The sequence below is a fragment of the Populus euphratica genome, unplaced genomic scaffold, assembly GCF_000495115.2.
Source record: "Populus euphratica unplaced genomic scaffold, PopEup_1.0 scaffold149.1, whole genome shotgun sequence".
Classification (NCBI taxonomy): domain Eukaryota; kingdom Viridiplantae; phylum Streptophyta; class Magnoliopsida; order Malpighiales; family Salicaceae; genus Populus; species Populus euphratica.
In genome coordinates this window covers 160,261-183,279 of record NW_011499946.1, presented here as the reverse complement: position 1 = coordinate 183,279, position 23,019 = coordinate 160,261, and the positions used below count along the sequence as shown (strand labels likewise).

The window sequence follows — 23,019 nt, the reverse complement described above, 5'->3', positions numbered from 1 at the left end:
TTAGCTGTAAAGGGAAAAATCTAAACATTTTAAGAAATGTACCAATCCACATTTTCCAAAATTTGCAAGACGGCAGCTGACCATTGGGATTTTGGCACTTAGCTATTGGTTGAACTTGAACACTGAAATCATGAGTGGAAGCTTTGTGGCTATCAACTCTTGAAAGGTCAATTTCCTACCTTCTTGATCACTTGCCGAAGTACCCTCTCCTTGTCTCCTGTGCTCTTACATAAAATTGGGACCTGAAGAGTGAAGATCCTGAGGGCAGAGAGCAGGCATCAAGCTTGAAATTTTGTTTGTCTCTTGGAATGGGGGGTAGCAGAACATGGATATATGATTGTGCTTTTGTGCTGAATGACCTGTTTCTTTACCCCATTGGACATGTAATAATGTCCTCTCCTCTACTTCATTTCCCAGGACAGGTGGCATCTAGAGACCTTTGTTGCCTGCCCTCTACCTTGGAAGTGGTCCATGTCAGGCTAGTGGAGAGTTGCAATGTTTTGCTGCCACCATGGCAGAGCAAAAGGAAAAGGATACTTTTAACTTTGACAATTATAGAATAAAGACTTTAGTGTGGTCATGTCCACTGTTGAACCTCAACTAGCCGTTTTCACAAAATTTGGAGGCTAGTGGAGAGTTGCAATGTTTTGCTGTCACCATGGCAGAGCAAAAGGAAAAGATACTTTAACTTTCACAATTATAGAATAAAGACTTTAGTATGGTCATGTCCATTGTTTAACCTCAATTAGCTGCTTCGGACATCCATATTAATATAAAAAAAAAATTAAAGTAAGAACAAAACTAGTAAGAACAAAACTGGGAATCTGGCCACCGTTCTACAAAATGTGTACGTATGGTGTTTCCGGTTAATTCATTTAGATTGATCTGATCACGCAGGGCTTCATTGTACAAGGAGAATTGAAGTTGATCAGAGATAATGAAGAACAAAATCAGAAGCTGAGTAAAAGGAGACCACTACGTTTATAGAGCTGCTGCAGTCAGTATCATGATCTTGTTATTATAATATGATTTCCTGATGCTTATATTTCAAAAGAGACTCGGAAAATATAATATGAAACCTGGAGAACTTCATCCTATGAAAATCCAGCTTTTATACACATGGCAAAAGCCAATCACTCGGAGCTGGTAACTACTTTTTAGTAGCGAACAGATTCAAGATTAGCACATCATGGGGGGCATCTGCTTTTTCATAGTTTACAGATTCAAGATTCGCTCATCAGAAAGACATTTGCTTCTTAGTAGTGAACAGATTCAAGATTATCTCATCAGAAGGACATCACTCCTCACTCGTTTGAAAGCTAGCCTGAAACAGGCTCTAAGCACACAGGGACTCTCGCAACAAAAATATGATACAAAACTATTACACACACATTAGCTATTTTGACTATCATGTGAGCACAGCACTTTCTGCACCTAAAATCCCATTCATCTCGTTGAGTCTGGCTGTCAGCTGATTCTCTCTCTCAACAGACAAGAGAAGACCTCAGAGATGGTGCGGTTGGAAGGTGAGTGCAGGATGCCCAGCGGATGACTGATTCAGTCACCATGAGATCAAGTTGCTCACGCTCACCGAGACCAATAGTGCGGTTCCTCTTACTGTGTATGCCCGACATCCTGGACCCTATTGCTGCTCCTGCTCTCTTAACTTCAACTGGCTTGTTTTCCATTTCTCTGGCTTCACGTACACAGCATAGAGAAGACTCCCGCAACAGAAGCATCTTATCCAAGCTTCCCTCTGACAGTTGATGACGTCCACAAACTGAATCTATCCTAGAAACGTTGCTTGAGAATTCTAATGTAGAATTCCCTTGCTCAATTACAGGACCAGGGCTGGAGAATGCAAAGCTCGGCATTGAGGATACAGGGGATATGAATTCCAAGGCATTTGAATCATCACTGCTGCGAAAAGAGAATCCACCAGATACAAAGCTAGGTGTTGATGGCTCCCCTAGGAAAGAAGAGAATGATGATCTGCAAGTGAAAGTAGGAGACTGAACATCATGAATGATAGGTGATCCAGTGCCAAAGCTGACGTCCTGATCCCTGGCCATTAATATGGAGAATGAGCTGCCGCCTAAATCCCAATCTTCACAAATTTGCTTTTCAAGTTGAATAGATTCTTCAGGATATGGTACATCATGCTTCATCCAGGAATTATCTACAGAAAAGAAAATTAAAGACTAAATATTTGGAGAAAGCATGGCATGAAAAAAAAGAAAAAAAAGGAGAGCAGTCTTTTGTAGCAGGCAAGAAAAGGTAAAATCATGCTGATCAGCTAATGAGAAAGAGAACTTGACTTTTAGGCCCTAGCAACGCCAGTCAGTTGCACAACTTATATTTGTAATTCATATGAAGCCAGATAAGGCAAAACACAACCACATTGGTGTGTTGATATGGTGATTTTCTAAAACCAAAAAAGAAAAAAAAAAGAGTGAAATGACATAGCTCATCAACAGCAAAAATTATCCACCTGAGGAAAAACCAAGGACATAAATGTTACGATTGATGGGACCAGCTAACAAAAGAAATATAGAAACTCATTCAGTTGTAAATGACCTGTCAGTTTAAAAGAATTAGGGAATGGAGCCCCGCCTCACCTTTTGGGATCTCAGCCAGATTTCTTGTCTTGTCAGCAAGTTTTGTATACATAATCATGTAGTATGTGCATTAGATGCTTCTAGCATGAAGTGATTAGCTTTCAAGAAATTCATGTAGTGCTAGAAAAGACCAAAAAAATTATAACCATCCATAGTCCCAATGCCTACTAAGATCAAAGAACAGGTTGATTGGATGAAACTATCAAAGAAGCTAAAGAAAGCATATACAGCAAGTAAAATATAAATTGAACCCACCTAAAACCTGCTGAGAAGTAAACCTTTGCGAGGGATCTGTGCAAAGCATACCCCTGACTAACTCCTTTGCAGATTCAGTTATGTGATCCCAAGGATCAGAAGGAAACCGAAGATCAGCTGCCCTCACAGCATCAAATATCCTTGACTTGGTCTTACCCCAGAATGGTGGCATCCCACTAAGAAGAATATAGAGAATCACCCCCGCACTCCAAACATCAGCAGCCTGGTTATAGCCTCCTGCCAATACCTCAGGAGCTATATAAAATGGGCTTCCAACAGTCCCATGCAAACTCTGACCTGTTTGGGCAGATCCCAATATTTAATCTGTTAAACAACTCACGCTTTGCAGGAAACAACGTTCAATATAACAAATTAAATGAAGAGCAAAAGAAAAGAGAAGAAGAAAGAAACTATACCCGGCTTGACATAGGTTGCAAGACCAAAATCTGCCAATTTAATTGGTGATGATGAGGATTTTGTAGCTAAGAGGATATTCTCCGGCTTCAAATCTCTGTGAACCACTCCATTTTCATGACAATAAAGAACCACTTGCATAAGATGCCTGAAGAGAACCCTAGCCTCAGCCTCGGAGAAGCGTCCATGCTTTTCTAACTGGTGAAAAAGCTCCCCTCCAGCACAAAGTTCCATTACCAAGTGAACATAATCCTCATCCTCATAAACTGCCTTGAGATCCACAACATTAGCATGCCCAGATAACCTGGTCATTATTTCAATCTCAAGCTTGACACTCCTTGCATCATCTGATGTCACCAGTCTATCCTTGGAAATCGATTTGCAAGCCAAAACCTCTCTGGAAAACTTATCAGTACACACTCTAATAACACCAAACTGTCCCCAACCTAACTGCTCTCCAAGAACGTACCTATCTTTCAAATTAGAGATCTGGTGCGTGTCCAGAATGGTTTCAGTCAAGCTTGAAACTCTATAGCAGTTGCAGGGTTGCTTCAAGGATTCACGGCTGCTGTTGCTCTTGCCCCCAGCCATACCAAGTTCTATCTCCCCGACCAGCGCCCAAAATACCAATCAGAATACCAGCACACTATTCAATGAACAACCGGATTTTGTTTCGGTATCTCAAAACACCACCAAACCTCTCATTGATGCTTAAGTAAAAAACTTTGATGTTTTTCCTCTCAAATTACAAAACTTGCAATAGAGGCCAAAATCCTAGCAGAACCCTTCTTATGACTAATTCTTAGAAGGAGATAGTGACCCTTAACGTTGATAATGGGATGCTATGTATTTGGAATTTGCGTAACTAGAAGTCTAGAGCATAAACCACCATAATAAAGGCAAAACCTTAACGTCTCAGCTAGTAACTTCTTCCGATCTCACCTTGATCAGCTAGATCTGAACAAACATAAGAAATAAAAAAATTCAGACCCAAGGTGTCAACTTTTCTATAATTCACTAAAAAACACAGCATTAAAAGAAAACCGACTTGAGCGAACTCTCTCATTTATCACACATTTCATTGATTAAAAAAAGTTCCAAACTTTAGCTCAGCATACTAAAACCCTAGAATAACCCATCAGCTAAGCCCCCCCCCCCCCCCCAAAAAAAAAAAAAAAAAAAACGTAAATAATATCAAAATTTAAAACCAAGCCATTATTTTTTACCTCAAAACAAGACAACCCAGAATTAGATCCTAAAAAGATCCCATCAACAACACCATTTACTCGTGTAGAGGAGAGGGAGGGAGGGAGGGAGGTAGAGGAGATGAATAGAGAGAGAGAAATTGAGACCGTTGGAGCAGAGGATTTTTGAGCTCTTCAAGACAAGAGAGAGCCCGTCTCTCTCTCTCTCTCTCTCTGCCGTGTGACTGTCTGTCTTTTATGGGGGCTCTCTTAAGTTTTTGTGCCTCCCTTTTATTTATTTATTTTGAAGTTGAAAGTTGAAAGTTGAAAGATTTGCTTTCCTTCCTCCAATGGTTTCCTCGGACTTCAAGCCGGACTTTAGCTTTGTTCAATTAATAAGTACAGCTAGCAGCCTAGCCATTATATTGTCGAACGACGGGTCGTCTGGATCCCACACTGCTATCTATGCAATTGTCCAACGACGGGCTGTCTAGATTTTAAGAAAACCACCAGTTTACCAAATAGGAGTGAGCCCTCCTCAAAAAAAAAAAGAATAAAAAAAGAATGAGTAATTAAATTTTTAAAATTGGTAATTTGGATAGTTCGGATTAAACAAAAGGAGTGTATATTTTTTAAAATATATTTTTTTAAAATATCATACACCACATTATCTACAATACACGTAATAATCAAACATAGCCGACTCATAACCCAGTCTAAAACTTGAATAACGAGTTGACTGGGTTAACGGGTCAATTCAGGAAAAAAGAGGGGAGAAGCGGGTGGCTGGGAGAAGAGGGAATTGAAAAATAAAAAGCTTGCCTTTGTATAACGGAGAAATGACAAGTCTTTGTCCAGATCCCTCTGCTTTGAACAACAAGGAATAAAAATTGTGTCGTGCTGTACCAATACCACTACCGATTCCATTGCTTATTTTTTAAATTTGAATTTCAGAGTTAACATCGAATAAATTTATTATTTTCAATACATTTAAAAAATATTAAATTGATGGCTCGTGTTAGTTTCTTTCAACTTAAAAAAAAAACATCAAGACAATACTAGTGCTTTTAAATAAGTATAAAAAATTTAAGATTCAAATTATTAACTGACTTGACTTTATAAGATTTTATAAGTACAATTAATTTAACAAATATGATCAATAAATAAACATGGTTAAAAATAAATTGAACTAAAAGAAATATGCAACAATCACTTAAAAAATAAATGACCGTTAATATTATAGAAATATATTTTTCTAGTGTTTGATAGCCAAAAAAAGCAAAAATAAAATAAAATCAAAGTTAAATTCTTGACAAATTAAATATAAAATAATAAAATTTAAAAAATATAAAAAAATAACTCAAGTTCATCCTAATTGTCCTCCAAATACATGATTTCATTGTGAAATTAGAATATTTTTATAGAAAATAAATTAATTAAAATAATAAAGTTTAAAAATCAAACAATTTAATGTTAAAAAGATAAAATTATAAAAAATATTTAGTATAGAAAAAAACTCAAATTAATTGAAATTAATCAATTAAGCACATGGTCTAAAAATTAGATCATGATAATTATTTTAAAAGGAAAATGAAGAAAATCATAAGGTCCAACTGTTAACCAACAATGAATAATGAATTTAAAATAAGAAAAAAAATTTCAAAAACAACATAGAAAAAAAATGAAGTTAACTGTAGTTAATTTTTAAATCTTATAAACTATGTTATAAGGTCATGATTAATATCATAAAAGATAAATTTAAAAAAATCACAAAGAAAAATTATTGATTAGTCAAATATTGAATAATAAAATTAAAAAAAATAGTACTTTTAAATAAGTATAAAAAATTTAAGATTTAAATTATTAACTGACTTGACTTTATAAGTACAACTAATCTAACAAATATGATTAATAAATAAACATGGTTAAAAATAAATTGAACTAAAAGAAACATACAACAATCACTTATGACATCACTTATGACAGTTAATATTATAGAAATATATTTTTCTAGTGCTTGATAGCCAAAAAGAGCAAAAATAAAATAAAATCAAAATTAAATTCTTGACAAATTAAATATAAAATAATAAAATTTAAAAAATATAAAAAAATAACTCAAATTCATCCTAGTTGTCCTCCAAATATATTAATTCACTGTGAGATTAAGATATCCTTATTATAAAAAGTAAATTAATTAAAATAATAAATTTTAAAAATAAAATAATTTAATATTAAAAAAATAAAATTAGAAAAAACATTTAATATAAAAAAACTTGAATTAACCAAAATTAATCAATTAAGCCCATAGTCTAAAAATTAAATCATGATAATTATTTTAAAAGGAAAGTGAAGAAAACCATAAGGTCCAACTCTTAACCAACCTTATGATGAATAATGAATTTAAAATAAAAAAACAATTTTCAAAAACAACATAGAAAACAAATGAAATTAATTGTAGTTAATTTTTAAATCTCATGAACTATGTTATAAGGTCATGATTAATGTCATAAAAGACAAATCTAAGAAAATCACAAAGAGAAATTATTGATTAGTCAAATATTAGATAATAAAATTAAAAAAGTTAGTAAAAAAAAGATTAAACACATAATAAACAATAACGAAAATAATAAGAACTAAAATTAAAATAAAAAATACTGGTAAATGAAATTAAAAAAATAATTAATCAAGAAAATGATAAAAAAAATAAATAAAAATCAAGTTAATAATAATTAATCTGACATAAAAATTAAATAAAATAAGATGTTAAAAATAAAAAATAAAAAAATCAATAATTAAATGTTAAAAATAAAATAAATAACATTTAAAAGAATAAAAAATAAATTTAGTGCAATAAACAAATGAAGGCCACCTTTATATTATGGCAAGCCCATGCAATTCTCGAGTGGGGGATATAAAAAAAAAAACTGGAGCCCAACAGCGGCGCCTCCATCAACATGCGTTGGACTGCATGAAGATCGAGGTGCAATACTTCAAAAGGCGTCATGAAAACTGCCGAACGCGACTGCCATCCATATATTGGCAAGCCTGTTACGATCGCCAACCTAATTTCCCAGCCCATTTACCCTAGCCTCCACACCTGCATCAGTTTTAATTTTAGTTCTTCAATACTTTGTTGTTTTAAATGAACTGATTTTTTATTTTACTTCGTAAAACTGAACATAAATTGAGCACCAACAAATTTTTTAAATCCCCTTATAAAATTTAACCTTTAAATTTTTTAAAAATAAAATAAAACTCAAGAATCAAATTTAAAAAAAAACTCAAGAGATCAAAAAAAAGAAAGAAAAGAAAATGAACTTCCTTATTAATCGTGGAAATTATTCTCTAAAACTTGGCGTAAAAAGGGGTTGAATATTATTTTAACCTTTAAACTCTAATTACTCTAAATTAAATAAATTAAATTTGATTTTTTAAAATAAAAAATTAACTAACGAACATAATAATTTCTCGAGATCCTTATACGCACATAAGAAAAATAAATCACCCTTGACCAAGTAAAAAAGAAATTAAGTGATTGAAGCATTCTGGGGATAAAAAAAAAACACTCATGCTGTCCATGCCAAGGTGTTTTGTGTCCAGGACTACAGTGTTTTTCACGTGAATTTCAAATTTTTTTAAAAATTTTAATTTCAATAATGATATAAAAAATATATTTTAAAAATCGAGCCGGATAAAAAAATCAATCAATATAGGCAATTTTATCCCAAAATATTTTGACAGGGGTCACATTCAAACAAAAAAGGTAACAGTGGAAATCATTCAACAAATAGGGGTAGAATCGGATATTTTATAAAAGTACAGGGATGAAAATGAAGTTTATCCTAATAAAATTGTAAACCCTGTTCTTGTGATGTGTCTGGCTAAAACCCTCCCCTTTTTTTTCATCTTCTTCTTTAAATCCAGAAACGAAACCGAAAGGAATCAATCAAATCGAATCCATAAAATCTGTACTTCTTAATCCCAAATGAGAGGAACTACAATCGGAAGACGAATCTATAAACCCTGCAATTTTCTCACAAATTCCACATCCAATCACGCCCCAACATTCTTATCCTCCTCCCCTTTCTCCACCTCCTCCGGCCGCGGCCGCGGCGCTGGGAATGTTGGGTCTCCACCTGGTGGACAATCTGAATACGGTGCAGCGACACCAGGGAAGCCTGACTTGGACGAATCGAAAACTGAGTCATCTGAGTCACAGCCGAGTGGACTCGGTCATGGAAGAGGCAAGCCAGTTGGCACAGGCCCAATTCTTCCCGCCTTCTCCACTTTCATTTCGTCTGTGAAAAACTCCCAACCTGGCGCTGGGCGGGGCAGAGGAACCACCGAGCCGGGACCGAGCCGACCCGCCGAGTCGCGTCCCGAGTCAGAACCTCCCAAGAAGGCCGAGGCCAATCTGCCTCCTAGTATTCTATCAGGTCTAAGTGGTGCCGGACGTGGAAAACCGGTTAAACAAGAGGTGCCCAGTGAACCTGCTAAGGAAGAGAACAGGCACCTCCGGGCCCGGAGCCAACCTCGGAGCCAGCCCCGGACCAGGCACCAAAAAACCCCAGATGGAGATGATGCTGTTCCAGCCACGACGAAAATGGGCAGGCAGGAGGCGGTGAAGAAGGCAATGGAGTTATTATCACGCGGTGGTGGTGAAGGAGAGGTGGGGGGACGTGGAGGAGGGAGAGGGAGTTTTGTGCCTGGACGTGGAGGAGGGAGAGGTGGAGCTAGAGGTGGAGCTAGAGGTAGAGGTAGAGGTAGAGGTAGTGGAAGAAGGGGTTATGGGGATAAAGAGGTAGAATATGGGTCAGGGATGTCTTTGGAAGGCCATGAGGAAGATGAAGAGAAGTTTGCTCAAAGTGTTGGTGTTGAAACTATGAATACATTGGTTGAAGCTTTTGAAGAGATGAGTGGAAGAGTGTTGCCTTGTCCCTTGGAGGACGAATATGTGGATGCCTTCGATACCAACTGTTCGGTGAGTGTAATTTGGTTTTCTGCTTTTTTTCTTACCTTCCTTTATGACTACATTCACTCCTTGGGGCTTATGTGGTCTTAATTCTGAAAGAAGAAAGCAAATTCTAGTCTCCAGCTCTTAACTTTAGAGTTAGTTTTAGCAAATGACCCTTGGTTGTGCAAATATGATAAAAATGATAATCTATCTCAATGTATGTATGTATACATTTCAAAATTAAATTTCTGGCAGAGTTTATAGATAATTCACATGACTCAGTTAAAGAAGCAGTACCAGATAGAAATTACAAAATGGAATCTACACTTGTAGCCGAACGTTTTCAACATGGTCACTCGCATTGCTTATGATGTTTTGGAATCTAAGAGGTTATTGTTGAACTATCTGTAGGTTGTTAGTGCAATCCACTTTAATTGTATAATATGACCTGACTTTATCGTGCTTGGTATTTGCATTGAAATTAGGTTGTTGAAATAAGAATATTAATAAATTGCTTTTGAAATTAAGAAGTTTGCGGTTCCAGAGTCCTATGCAATTTTCTGCTTGTGAAATTTTTGAAACTGGGTGTGTGATGATGTATGGTTTTATTTGGCTTGTTTGCAGTTTGAGTTTGAGCCAGAGTACTTGATGGGTGAGTTTGATAAAAATCCAGATATTGATGAGAAACCACCTATGCCTCTTCGGGATGCACTGGAAAAGGTGAAGCCGTTCATGATGGCATATATGGGAATTAAGACTCATGAAGAGTGGGAGGTACTTTTTGTCATTTTTTTTTCTTGAGACATGACTTCATTGATATCAGGAATATCAATGAAATATGCAAACATTTTTTTCATTTCATATATACTTTGTGAAAATAACCTTTGTTTAGTTGAAGTTTATAATTTTTTTGACATTTCCATCCTACCATATTGACCTTCTAGTGTGCAAATTTCTTCCTAATTTGGGGTCATTACTTGCAACAGTATCCTAAATCTCATGATCATTTACCCTTTGCAGGCTTAAAAGGCACCCATTGCTTGTCATTTAACACCTTGTTGTCTTGTGCTTTATCTGCATCACTTTTGTTTGCTCTGATGTTGATGTGGTTGTGATACTATTTCTAGTGGCTAAATCATTGTTGAACTTTATTGTGTGAAAGCTCAGTAGCATGGATGACTAAGTGTTTGAAATTATCAGATATTTAGAAAGATATATGGTGCAAAAGTTTTCATAATACTTTAATCATGGCATAGTTGGGTTTTGATGTGCTCTCATATCCAGAAGTTACAATCTTTCGATGCATGACCCTCATGATTCTAGTGATTGCGAAAGTCCTGGAATGTGTTTTGTGATTCTGGTGTTCTGGTTTCAGTTTCATCAACAAACAAAAGAAACTATCCCGGAAAGAGAGTGGCTGAGAGGTTTTAGAGTAACATTATTATTGGTTGCAAAAATCTATTTTTATAGTACTCTGTGAGAGTGTATTTTCACTCTAGTGACTGCTTGGTATATGGTTAAACTGTTGTTATGCTGACTCTTGCACTATTAATTGCTTCTGGGTTAATCCATCATCACTTAATTAAAAGAATCAATTATATTTTTGGCAGTACCTCTTGCATTGCGGCTCATGTGCTTTCAATAACTGGCATGACTAGATGTCCACTTGTGGAATTTTTGCCTTTGTTTCAGAACTTCAGTCCATCTGTAATGGATGATCATTTTTCATATTTTAAGGAAAAAAGGATTGGAGCTGTAACCTGTACCTTTCCTAAGTTTAATATCTTTGATCTTTCACATTTACCAGGAAATTGTTGAAGAAACGATGAAGGATGCCCCGTTAATGAAAAAGATTGTTGATTCCTACAGTGGACCTGATAGAGTAAGTGGAAAGAAACAAAAGGAAGAGTTAGAAAGGGTTGCAAAAACTATTCCTGCAAGTGCACCTGATTCTGTAAAGAGTTTTGCTGATCGTGCGGTTCTTTCTCTTCAGGTTAGTATTTATGTTGACCATGTTCCAAATATCATGCTTGGTGAGGTGATGCCGTGAAGACATCACATTCATTGTCTTACTTTTAATTTCACTCAAAAGTTACAATGTTTGGTCCTTTTAACATCATTGGGCTAAAAGCCTAAAACTTTCAAGTAACTGCTCTGGGGTCTGTTAGCTTGTGAATTGTAATTAATCAAATGGCACAGTTTTGTGGTGTTGCAAAACTCCATCGTTTTGTGGCACTTGGGAGGATCAAAGCTTTCAGCATGTAAAAAACCATATGACACTGGTTTAACTGTGCTGCTCGCAGTGTCCTTATTTGCATGATTACTATAATCATTTCTACATGAGCAACTTCCCAAATGAGACTTTATATTGAGCCACTTGTCATATGTTGGATATGATTTTGAATATTAATTGTGACCCTTTAGTGCCTTGTGTGTGGTTAGATGTCATACGCTTGATTGCTGGCGCACTCTAATGTGATGCCTCCAACCCTAGCAATTCTAGGAATTCCAGCATAGTGCTACATTACCATTTATTTCCTCTCCTTTTGATTTTCTATTTTCAGCTGCTACTCTGTAGTGTTAACTTTTTATTGTTGCAAAGTGTAGAAGGAAAATTTTGTGTTTCCTTCGGTTGGTGGTGGAATTCTTTGGGATTCATCCAGCTCATTTGTGGGTAGTGGATCCAATTAGAGTTTGACAGCCTTATGTCCTCGCGACACTAAACAACATGATTGGCCAATTCCTCTGCGATCTTATGGTCACTTTGTTTAGGCAGTAATGGAGCTATCTTTTTAGTTTTGTTGCTGCTACTAATGTGACCTCATCAAAATAATTTTGGTAGATCTTTATCGTAAAAAATAAAGTGTGGTGAAGTGGGTGGAATGCTGCATGTATATCAACTTTTTTCTTAGTGATATTGAAATGTTAAAGATGTGTTGATCTGTAAAGAAACCCAGTGCTACCCCCTCCTGAGAAATTTGCTTGAAGTTAAATGTTGATGTGTCCATAGTTAAACCTGGTCCTGCTAGTGCATTGGAGCCTCATAAAGGTCCTGATGGTGAAGGGATAGGGATTGCTCTCAGCAATCTTAGGCATGGCAGCCTCAAATGTGAGGGAACTTTGAGCTCTTTGAAGTGCATGAGTTGTTTTTAGACATGTATTAGAGGAGGGTTTGAGGCTGAATTTTAGGAATTCACTAATCATTAGTCATGGCGAAGAAGATGGGCTAGGAGCTGTACAAATGTTTCTGCATCACAATCCATAATTTGATTTTTTCTTTGCTCTTTTTATTTTTTGGTAAGTATGGTCTAGTAATAAGAGTATGCATGCTTATGGACTCTTTATGGTTGGGTATTGATTTAGATAAATTTGAAGTTGAATTTTCTTGGGTTTTGAGTCTTGAGGTAGTTTAAAGGTGCATGGGTTGACGCGTTTGGGCCAGTGATCATTATATGCTGCGACCTCTGTAACATCAATGTGTTGGGATAGTGCACAAGAGTGAAATTTTGAATGGCAATGTTTGCTCAGTTTCTGAATCTGTTGTGCTGAAAATAAAGACATTTTTGAAGCTGTGGGGGAGTGATGTTTCTTGCTAGGCATTTCATTTATATCTTTGTGTTGCACTGCATGATTTGAGTAAGATGCTTTTGGGGAACATGTATTATCTGTTAACAAAATTTGCAATGCAGAGCAACCCTGGCTGGGGATTCGACAAGAAATGCACATTTATGGATAAGCTTGCAAAGGAGGTTTCTCAGCACTACAAATAAGATCAAGGCTTTTACATCTCAGAATACTAATCATTTGTTGCAGGCTTTTCAATGCCTGAAATGATGCCTTCTAGCGAATCAGGACCAAAGATTGATCAATATTTTACCATTTGTTCTAGACAAGCAGAACATTCAAAATAATTTGTTCTGTATGATCTGGTGCTGCAGTGAGCCTGGCAAACAATTCTTTTGAATGCTTGCATTATAAATTTTTGAATCTTTGGAGTGACAACTTTTTCTTCCCCTTCCCTTTATATTGCTCCCAGTTCTGATAGTTGATTCTTTATATACAAATGGCTTTTGCTCTGGAGTCTGGATGCCATTATGCAGCAAGGACCACACTCTTGTGAGAAACAACCTAATGAATTGCAAACGATAGTTCTTTTCTCACAATCCAGATTAAATGCAAGTGCTATCTTGTTTTCTACTCTCTCTCTTTTTTTTTCAATCTTTTCAGTCTAATTAAACTACAAAAAATGGTTCCTGGTTATAGCAGACCTAGCCAAAACTGGTAGTTATTGTAATGGTGCAACGTGACCATACAGTGGAAACGGACTCCAAAGTCTGCAGCTCCTTGTTTGCATGAATGCTTTTAAATTGAAAATTATCATTATTTTTTTTTCATATATATATATATATATTAATATTAGTATGTTAAAATTTAAAGAATAATATTAATTTAATATATTTTCAAATAAAAAACTGTTTAAAAAAACAAGGTGAATCACATAAATAAACACAAGAAATAGTGAATTAGACAGTGGAGATTATTGAGATGTTATCAACCAGGAAGCATAATTATAGAAGTTATCAACCAAGAAGCATAATTATAAAATTCAGGATGGAGGTCAAGGTTTGATTTAATCTTTATTTTTAAAATTAAAAGGCTCTAAAATGATGAAATTTTTTTTTTAAAAAAAAACAGGTTTTTTTGATGACTAGGCCTGGGTTAGACCCGCTTTGGAAAGAGTTGTTAAAACGAAAATCCAAAATATGACATCATTTGCATATTGTTTTGATTAATTTAAATGACCATCATGTTAGAGAATCAAAATGATCATATGTGTAAAAGAAAATAAAAATACCAGACAGTCTTGTGGCCTGATGAGTTTAGGAAAAGAGGACTGGTTCATTTGATTCCACATTGAACTCTGGAAAGTTGTGAAATCAATCACAAAGTCGTTGCCACGCAGGATATGGTAGGACCTAATTGATAAGATCGTTTGTTTGATTACTAAAGTGATAATAAGTTTATACTTTGGGGTTTAATTTGCAGTTTTCCCAAAATATAATCTATGGCCAGTCACTTTATTCTTTACATTGTTTTTTATTATTATTTATAAAAATAATTAAATTGAAATTTTATAAAATATAAAAAATTAAACTTGAATTTAGTTCAATTAATCAGTTTTGATTTGATTCATCATTTTATATTAAAAATTAAAATCTAATCGATACATTTTAGTTATATTCGGTTCAATTTATTAGGTTATTTTATATTAAAAATAAAAAAATTATATTGTTTTTGAGTTTTTTTAATTTTTTAATGGGTTTATTTTCCGGATTCATCATTTTATATTAAAAATTAAAATTTAATCGATCCATTTTAGTTATATTCGGTTCAGTTTGATTAGATTATTTTGTATTAAAAATAAAATAATTATATTGTTTTTGAGTTTTTTTTAATTTTTTAACGGGTTTATCTTCGATTCAGTTTAATTTTTCACTTCGCTGTCGTTTGATTTGTCGGTTTTTTTTTATCATCCCTGTCAGCCAAGGTGGTGCCGTTGGTGAATAGATATAGGCAGAAATGGAGCTCGTAAAGCCTCTGGTCTTGAATTTTTAGGTAAACCCATTTCCGTATTATCTCTGTTTCTTGTCAAGTTTGATTCTTTTCTCAAGCTTAGTATCTCTTGTTCCTCAAGTTATGGTTTTTATGCGGATTTAATGACTCTACTGCATGGGTTCCTTCCCTTTTTTGGTTTGGATTCTTTGTTTTGATTTGTGTCTACAGTTTTCTGCTGTGTTTTTTTTTTTTTGAGAAATTGGTGGAAGGGGAAAGAAATTTTGATTTGTGACTTTCATTCAAGTCTTACCTGCTGAATTTAATAATTGCGATTAGTTGAGTAATTGTCTTATAGATGACTTAACTGCTTATCTTTTTTTTTTTAATTTTGATTTGTGTCTACAGTTTTCTGCTGTGTTTTTTTTTTTTTTGAGAAATTGGTGGAAGGGGGAAAGAAATTTTGATTTGTGACTTTTCATTCAAGTCTTAGCTGCTGAATTTAATAATTGCGATTAGTTTAGTAATTGTCTTATAGATGATTTAACTGCTTATCTTTTTTTTTTTTTGAGTGTTTATGTGCTAAATGCCATATAAACTGAAATTAGAGTAGTGGTTTAGAATTTTACTATAGAATTTTCTATAAAATTAGAGCAGAATTTGATGGCAATGCTATAGGGAAAAAGAAAAGAAAAGAAATTCTTCACTGTAATCAATAGCAGGCATCACTCAATCATGGTCTCTGAAGTTTGGTTCTAGTTTCATGAGCACATTGTCTTGGTGGTGAACAAAGAAAGTTTTGGATTCATTTTAAGAGTACAATTAGCTATCCTGGTGCACTCCTTAGGATCCAAGCTGTGCAGGAGAATGAAGGGCCTCGAAGACTAGTTGTTATTATCAGAACCATTCCCGGGCTCTCAAAGGAACTATTTTCAAAGTCCTTCAAGGATATATGGCGCGCTTTGGGGGAATTTCCTTGCTAGGTGGCTTTTACGTGGCGCATACAATTTCTGTGATTTGAAGCTTTAGGAGTAAATGATGTGATTGCTGCAGTGGTCTGTGTTCTCTTAACTGAGTACGCGACAAAGTTATATTACAGCGGGCTGAAGGTAACCCTTCCCCTTGCTCTTCTCAACAATTTCGAGATGGCTGCCAGTACTTATGGCCTCTTCATTGATGCTTTTAAGCTTGCTAGTTAATTATTCTCCAGAAACCACCAGTCTTTTGGAGACATTCTGGTTCTCTAAAGTTCACACCGAGTAACTACACCAGTTAACTATGCTTTTAAGCTTCACTCGATCTTCATTCTTCATGATGCAGAACTTCGCCTCTAGTTTTGTAAATGTGTAGATCCACCATCATGCCATTCCAGGAAAACATTTATGGAGATTCAATGAATGTTTATGTAGTCTCCGTCAATGCACTCACCTTAGAAGGCTCCACTGTGTCTACCCCATAAAATAAAATAGATATGTGCGAGTTGCTATCTAGATATTGAAACAAAGCGAGAAAAATGGATTGCAAACAACAAGGATGAGGCAAGCTAACCAATTGACGAGGCATGTCTTAATAACACTTGACCTACCAATGGATTTGGCGAAGTCTTCTCAAAAGAATGAGCTGCTTTCAGCTTCAAGGAAAGAGACTCCTGAAGCTATCTCCCTCACTTAAAAAAAAAGGGACTTTCCCACGCTGCGACATGGGGACGTAGAAAAGAAAGAGACGAGCAACAAATCTTCATGTAATAAAGCTTTTATAGTATTTATAGAATAAGCACTGTGGAAGTGTGAATTAGTAAACCTTGAAGATATGGAGTTTAAAAGATAGATGGAGAGGACATGTATATCATTCTTGGGTTTAGCTTTTGTAGGCTTGGACTGCGTTTTGGCAGGGGGCATATATATATATATATATATATATATATCGGGCTTTTTTTTTTCATGATATCATTTTCTATTGAAATTCAAGAAGACGCTCATCCTTGTTAAAAAAAGATAAAAAATAAACATAAGAATAGCAAATTCTAATAAGGACTTTGTTATTAGCACTAATATTACCGTTTACAAGACCAGCACGGATTGAGAATAACCCTAAAGAACAAGATAGCACTTGTATTGAATTATCTGGATTAATGACTCTACATTCTTCTTAAGCCTTCATGTTTAGATTTTAATTTAGACACCATTTCCTATGCAGCTGGTGCATCAAGCATGAAATCTTTCAACCGAGCATGTAATGCTTTAGCCTTGGAGGGCTCCTTCAGCTCTACAACATGGTAGCCTCCTGTGCTAAAATGGCCCACAACTCTCACATCTTTCGTCACCAGCATGTCCACAAATTCCATCTGGCGATCAATCATTGGATCCCCATCGCAGCCGGTCACCATTACTTTCCATCCCAGCAATCTCACATTCTTCCAAAGCTTAGATCCAGCATCTACCATTGGATTACAATTCTCATGATCGCGGTCAACGCCCAAAGGCAATGCCAAGTTCCACATGAGATCGTTAACACATAGTGGCAAGTGAGGCTCGTTGACTAACTTCACCTCTGACCCAGTCCTATGGACCCCACCTATGAATGGATGATGCAATATCAAACCCCTGATCTTCAAGGGCACGAGATTGTCAGCTTCCTGACTTGCACATAAACCTACATGGTAAGCAGCGTTAGCACCAGCACTACTGCCCATGAGAAAACATCTACTATAATCAACATATTCTCTTAGCCAATCTTCCTGGGTGGTTTTGATCCACTGCAAAACCTCCATCGTAGGCCGCCGGTAGGCGGTGCTCGGGTGCTAGACGATAGTCAACGGAGACAACAACAACATGGAGATCAAGAACCATGCTTGAACAAAAATCATGAAAAACCGTTGAACTTGCACTACAATTGATAAACCCCCCTCCATGGACATAGACTATAAGAGGGAGCTTGGTGGTCGAAGAAGAATCAACTATGGTTTGCCTAGGCAAGAATATGCGAACCCATGTTTTTTCCGATTGGTTAATGATGATGTCTTTGGAGAGGACAGGAGTAGGGTCTTTGGGGTCAGGTGACGGTGAGGAATTTGGATATCTGTTGGGGTCACGGATGATTGTTCCATCTGGGTTAGGGATGATTTGAAGGTGCTGGTAGGGATCGGTAATGGTGGGATTGGAGGGTGAAGTTTGGCTAGACATTGTGGACTCCGCTCTAATGGAAGGGTAGCTGTGATGCTAGCTTGGCTTTCTCAATTTATAATATGCTTTGTTGGATCTTGAGAAAGCTGTGTTTTGGATTATAAATCTCGTCGAGTGGGGAATTCTTATTGATTGGTGTTTCTTAGCATACACAGTGACCACTTGACTTTGATAATCTTGCTTGGTCACGAAGAAAGAAAGTATAAAAATGAGCATATCATAGAAAACTTGAATCATACTTTTAGGTCTCTATGACTTTATTTATGAGGCTGCTTTTGGAGAAGATGAACACTTACTCCTTAAGTTGACATATCCGTGCATAAAGTTATTGGCATAGTTTTGGAATTACTAACAAATTCTTTCAAAAAATTATAATTTTAATATGATATGAAACGAAGTTGAAATAAAAAGATATTGATTCAATCCATCAACTTGTTTAGTTTAATTAATTTGATTTGATTTTGTTGTTCTTAATTTTTATTTTATTATCTTTAAATTCTAAATCCAAAATAGAAAAACTTCAAAAATATAAATGAGTCATTAGATTTAATCTTAAAACAAGGTCAAACAGCCGATTTGAGTAACCCAAATATTAATATATATTTTTATTTTTTTTAATGTTTAAGCATTTGTGAGTAAATCTTCTATTGAAATTATATCCGTAATAAAATTACTTGCCTAATACTGAGGCAGAATTATTTTTTTTATATTTATTCATCAACCCATTTTAGAACCAGACCCGACCCGCTCAACAAATCCATGTATCAATCCATTCCCAATCATTTACCAAACACGTGTCGATGTCCCAAAACAAGAAGAAAAATAATATATCCTCCTAAAAGAGGATAATACAGTAAATTCCACATCATCGTCAGCTTGACGCTTTCTCCTTTCTTCAAAATCCCCAAATCAAAAATAATTTCTCACACGAAATTAGGGTTTCCAATTATTAAACCCTAAATACCCGCTCAAATTCAATCGGTTAGTATTTTTTTTCATGATCAGATTCAGCTCGGAGATTCTGAATCGAAATACTCAATCTTGAATTAATGGATTTTGACTATAACGGAGGCAACACCACCAACACAAACAAGCGAGTTTTTAACCGATTAGGAGGGGGCCAATCGGCGAACGACACGTCAAATCACAATCACCTTCAGCAGAATCAGAAGGTCTGTTACCATTGGAGAGCTGGGAGGTGCAATCGATTTCCATGTCCATTTCTCCACCGTGAACTCTCAGCCCCGCCGACACATGCGGCAGTGAATGGGGGAGTAGGAGCGAAAAGAGGGTTTGTGGGAAATGATTCGTCGTCGTCGTCGTCGTTTTCGGGGAGGAGGGGTAATAATGGTAATAATAGTAATTATAATAACAGTTGGGGGCGGTTTGGGAATAAGGGTGATGGGAGAGGGGTAAGAGGGGGAAGTGTGGAGAAAGTGTGTACTTACTGGGTACAAGGGCATTGTAATCGTGGGGATACGTGTAGGTTTTTGCATTCTTGGAGTTTAGGTGATGGGTTTTCTCTGTTGACTCAACTTGAAGGGCATCAAAAGGTTGCCTTTTTTGTAATTTTTAGGTTTTTTTTTTGTAATGGGTTTTTGTTGTATTGGATTGGATGGTTGATTTTGTGGATTTTGATGTGAGCAGGTGATTAGTGGGATTGCATTGCCATCTGGGTCAGATAAGCTTTATACAGGGAGTAAAGATGAAACTGTTAGAGTTTGGGATTGCCAGTCTGGACAGGTTGGATCTCTTACTTGTTTTTTCAGTTTAAATTTGAGCGAACATTTTCCATGTTAAGTTTGTTTTTTGGTAAAAATGAATACTTGTTTTATGAGTTGCTTAGGTTATGAAAAAGTATGACTGTGGTTGAATTATAATGTTCTGTGTTGGTATTAGCAATGGTGTTTCAAAGTGTTGTTTCTAATGTTTGTGCTGTATCAATCCTTTAAATTGTGTTTAATTCTAAAGGCATGCTTGTAATTCGAGCATGGTTTTGTTCAGAAGCAAGGCACCATATGTTTTTCTAATGCAAATGTGCTTCCTTAAAAGTTTTTATTGAATACCTAATCATAGATTTTGCTTGTGGAATGTGGATGTGATTTTAGTGGATCTATTTTTAGTTGATTTTAGTGGTTTCATTATTTTTGTTTTAGATATTGGCACGATAGAGGAATGAAGTCAAAGACCTAGTGATTTATTTTTATCTCCTTATTTTTTCCTCTGCTGAATGTTTAGTAACTGACTTGCTTAATGGATGTTCTTGTGCCTCTGTTATGTTGCAGTGTATGGGTGTGATAAATCTTGGTGGTGAGGTTGGTTGCATGATCAGTGAAGGTCCTTGGATTTTTGTTGGTACTCCAAATGTGGTCAAGGTTAGGCAAGGCTTTTCATTGTTGTTGACTTTTATTTCATATGATTGTAAACCTATTTTGTTATAATGTGTACCTTCATGAGAATGGCTCTGACACATCTTTTGCAGGCATGGAATACACAGACCAACACAGACCTGAGTCTTACTGGACCTGTGGGACAAGTGTATGCTTTGGTCGTGGGTAATGATTTGCTATTTGCTGGTACACAGGTAATGCTCATTTTCTTAGGATTATTCATGTTCTCACCAGATACTGCATGCCAGGTTATTTTTCAAGTTGGAAAGTGTCTTGCTCATCTTGTTAGTTATTTTGATTGCATTATACATACTCGCATTGAGTTATGCCTTAAGTTGAACTTTGTTTGGTGTATGCTGAGTTAGGATATGTTTTTTTGCAAAATTACTGACAACCTTTGTTTATTTGCCCCAAGAAATTAAATATCCACCCATCCAGGGTGGTGGGTGGGTGTATGTGCATGTTATTATGTTTGGAATTGAGAAATAACTTTGACCCCTGAATTATGTTGATGCAGGATGGGTCAATATTGGTATGGAAATTCAATGCAGCTACTTACAACTTCGAACCAGCTGCATCGCTAAATGATCACAAAATGGCAGTTGTTTCATTGGTTGTTGGAGCTAATAGACTCTACTCTGGTTCTATGGATCATTCTATAAAAGTAAGTTGGTTTAGTGCCATGTGGAATTTTATCTTCTGATTTTAATGTAGAATCTTCAGTGGTTGTTAGGCCATAGTAAAGTAAAGTGGCTTGAAGTTTCCCATTTTCCCTTCTTCCTTCCTTTCTATAACTGTTATTTCTTGATGCACTTTCTGTTAGGTCTGGAGCCTTGAAACCTTGCAGTGTGTACAAACGCTGAAGGATCATACTTCAGTTGTCATGTCACTACTTTGCTGGGAGCAGTTTCTTTTATCATGTTCGTTGGACCAAACAATAAAGGTTTGCTTTATATTAATATCATGCTTTTTTTTTTTTTCCTTTGACTGGTATAAGATTATTTAGTTGCTTCTACCACTGTTTTTTGTTCAGGTGTGGGCTGCTACTGAAAGTGGAAACTTAGAAGTATCATACACTCACAAAGAAGAACATGTAGGTTATGCTGTTCCAGTTATTCATTTTTCACTGAATTTCAATCTATGGATGTAAATAGAACATTAATTAATTAACTTGGTGAACATGAGTCCCTAATGTCTATTTCTGGGCATCTAGTCCTTCACAATGCTTCTAGAAAGATCGCTTTCATTCATGACCCTGATGCCCTTTTAATTTTGGGACGTTGTTGTTGCCAGTGGACTTCTAAAAATACTGGGTTTTTCAGGGATGGGATGGGATAGGGTGGGGCAGGGGACCGGTGAAGTTTTTGTGGATGTGAATGGTAATTACATTTTGGCTTGCATCTCTATTTAGGCAGCTACTTAGGTGTAGATAAGGATCCACACCAAGAACTGTTGGTTGTTCCTATAGTGTAGCTTTTTGATGTCTCACAAGCATGACCCATTCATCGCTTAGATTTATAGAGTGTTTATTAATTGTCAGATAGATGGTATTATGAAATATGAATTATATGAGCACTTTAGTTTTGGGTTTCGAGGGATGGATGCTGATTACAGAAACATTAAAGACATCAATATTCATGATAAAATGGTCAAGCCATGAATAATCTATTTCCATCCTTTTAACAGTGATTTGGAGCTTTTCAATTTAAAATTTTGGACTAAAAGGATAGTTCATAGACTTACACCTTGCCTGCTGCAGGGCCTGCTTACCCTTTGTGGGATGCATGATCTGGAAGGCAAGCCAATCTTGTTATGCTCTAGCAATGACTCTTCAGTCCACCTCTTTGATTTGCCATCGTGAGTTTTCAGCATTTCCTGTGTTTTTTTTTTCCTTTTCAAATTGTATTTATATAAAAATTTGTAGTTTTGTATGTCAGCTTCTTTTTTGTTCCCCCACATATCTGTTTGACTTACTGTCCTTAACTGTAATGCTTCTACCCATCTTCAGGTTTTCAGAAAAGGGCAAAATTTTTGCCAAACAAGAGATTCGTGCCATTCAAACTGGTCCTGGGGGCCTATTTTTCACTGGCGATGGCACTGGTCAAGTGAGAGTGTGGAATTCTGTTGCTGTACCAACTGCCACAACTTGATGGCCATTTCTATTTTTATGTGTCATCATGTGTTTTTCCTTCTCTATTATTTAATTTTAAACCCTGTTCTTTTCATGGGTTCTTGTGTGATGTAAGTTTGCGGGAGGAATAATTAAGTAGAGATTGCCAGTTTTGGGTTCCTAGTGTTAGTGTGCCACCATAGTTCTAGAAAAAAGAAGCACGTTCAATATCCAAGTTGTACTTGTATCAGTTGAGAACTCTGAATCTGGCATAAGTAAATTCATAGCATTCGCTGCAATCTGATCAATCCATGTCAATTGATTTGATCCAGAATATGTTTGAAATAATTGCTTGCTTT

General features: G+C 35.9%; 4 protein-coding genes across 5 annotated transcripts; 2 read left to right on the top strand and 2 right to left on the bottom strand.

The window, feature by feature from the left end:
* Positions 1–1,068: 1,068 nt before the first annotated feature.
* On the bottom strand, positions 1,069–4,820 carry LOC105137545 (calcium-dependent protein kinase 26-like). 2 transcript variants are annotated; one of them, XM_011043327.1, is made up of 4 exons: positions 4,514–4,820; positions 3,290–4,244; positions 2,874–3,170; positions 1,069–2,179 (listed from the first exon to the last, which is right to left on the bottom strand). In XM_011043327.1, exons 2-4 carry the CDS (start codon positions 3,876–3,878, stop codon positions 1,485–1,487), a joined length of 1,581 nt encoding a protein of 526 aa, XP_011041629.1. In that variant the 5' UTR covers positions 3,879–4,244; positions 4,514–4,820; the 3' UTR covers positions 1,069–1,484. The 2 variants fall into 2 exon arrangements, with proteins under 2 accessions (XP_011041629.1, XP_011041630.1); XM_011043328.1 differs by having other exon boundaries at positions 4,640–4,820.
* Positions 4,821–8,330: 3,510 nt separating this feature from the next.
* Positions 8,331–13,447, top strand: LOC105137544 (hydroxyproline-rich glycoprotein family protein). Its single transcript, XM_011043326.1, has 4 exons — positions 8,331–9,452; positions 10,050–10,199; positions 11,233–11,418; positions 13,115–13,447. The coding sequence occupies exons 1-4, from the start codon at positions 8,457–8,459 to the stop codon at positions 13,193–13,195; spliced, it is 1,413 nt and encodes a 470-aa protein (XP_011041628.1). The 5' UTR covers positions 8,331–8,456; the 3' UTR covers positions 13,196–13,447.
* A 3,545-nt stretch (positions 13,448–16,992) lies between these two features.
* On the bottom strand, positions 16,993–18,389 carry LOC105137543 (carboxylesterase 1). Its single transcript, XM_011043325.1, is given in 2 exon segments — positions 16,993–17,746; positions 17,748–18,389. Coding segments are annotated over 2 exon segments (993 nt in total). The 5' UTR covers positions 18,161–18,389; the 3' UTR covers positions 16,993–17,166.
* Positions 18,390–18,947: 558 nt separating this feature from the next.
* LOC105137541 (zinc finger CCCH domain-containing protein 48) lies at positions 18,948–22,994 on the top strand. Its single transcript, XM_011043324.1, has 9 exons — positions 18,948–19,713; positions 19,808–19,903; positions 20,446–20,535; positions 20,643–20,744; positions 21,068–21,214; positions 21,374–21,493; positions 21,584–21,643; positions 22,310–22,407; positions 22,559–22,994. Exons 1-9 carry the CDS (start codon positions 19,210–19,212, stop codon positions 22,698–22,700), a joined length of 1,359 nt encoding a protein of 452 aa, XP_011041626.1. The 5' UTR covers positions 18,948–19,209; the 3' UTR covers positions 22,701–22,994.
* Positions 22,995–23,019: the final 25 nt, after the last annotated feature.

What these genes read in the sequence shown, in the direction of transcription:
- LOC105137545 (XM_011043327.1), bottom strand. Translation starts at nt 3,878, where the DNA reads ATGGCTGGGGGCAAGAGCAACAGCAGCCGTGAATCCTTGAAGCAACCC. An exon ending in TGCAACCTATGTCAAGCCGG is followed by an intron (nt 3,171 to 3,289) that starts GTATAGTTTCTT and finishes CTGCCCAAACAG; the next exon opens with GTCAGAGTTTGCATGGGACT. An exon ending in TACTTCTCAGCAGGTTTTAG is followed by an intron (nt 2,180 to 2,873) that starts GTGGGTTCAATT and finishes TCTTTTCTGTAG; the next exon opens with ATAATTCCTGGATGAAGCAT.
- LOC105137544 (XM_011043326.1), top strand. Translation starts at nt 8,457, where the DNA reads ATGAGAGGAACTACAATCGGAAGACGAATCTATAAACCCTGCAATTTT. An exon ending in CCTTCGATACCAACTGTTCG is followed by an intron (nt 9,453 to 10,049) that starts GTGAGTGTAATT and finishes GCTTGTTTGCAG; the next exon opens with TTTGAGTTTGAGCCAGAGTA. An exon ending in AGACTCATGAAGAGTGGGAG is followed by an intron (nt 10,200 to 11,232) that starts GTACTTTTTGTC and finishes CACATTTACCAG; the next exon opens with GAAATTGTTGAAGAAACGAT.
- LOC105137541 (XM_011043324.1), top strand. Translation starts at nt 19,210, where the DNA reads ATGGATTTTGACTATAACGGAGGCAACACCACCAACACAAACAAGCGA. An exon ending in GTACTCCAAATGTGGTCAAG is followed by an intron (nt 20,536 to 20,642) that starts GTTAGGCAAGGC and finishes CATCTTTTGCAG; the next exon opens with GCATGGAATACACAGACCAA. An exon ending in ACACTCACAAAGAAGAACAT is followed by an intron (nt 21,644 to 22,309) that starts GTAGGTTATGCT and finishes TGCCTGCTGCAG; the next exon opens with GGCCTGCTTACCCTTTGTGG.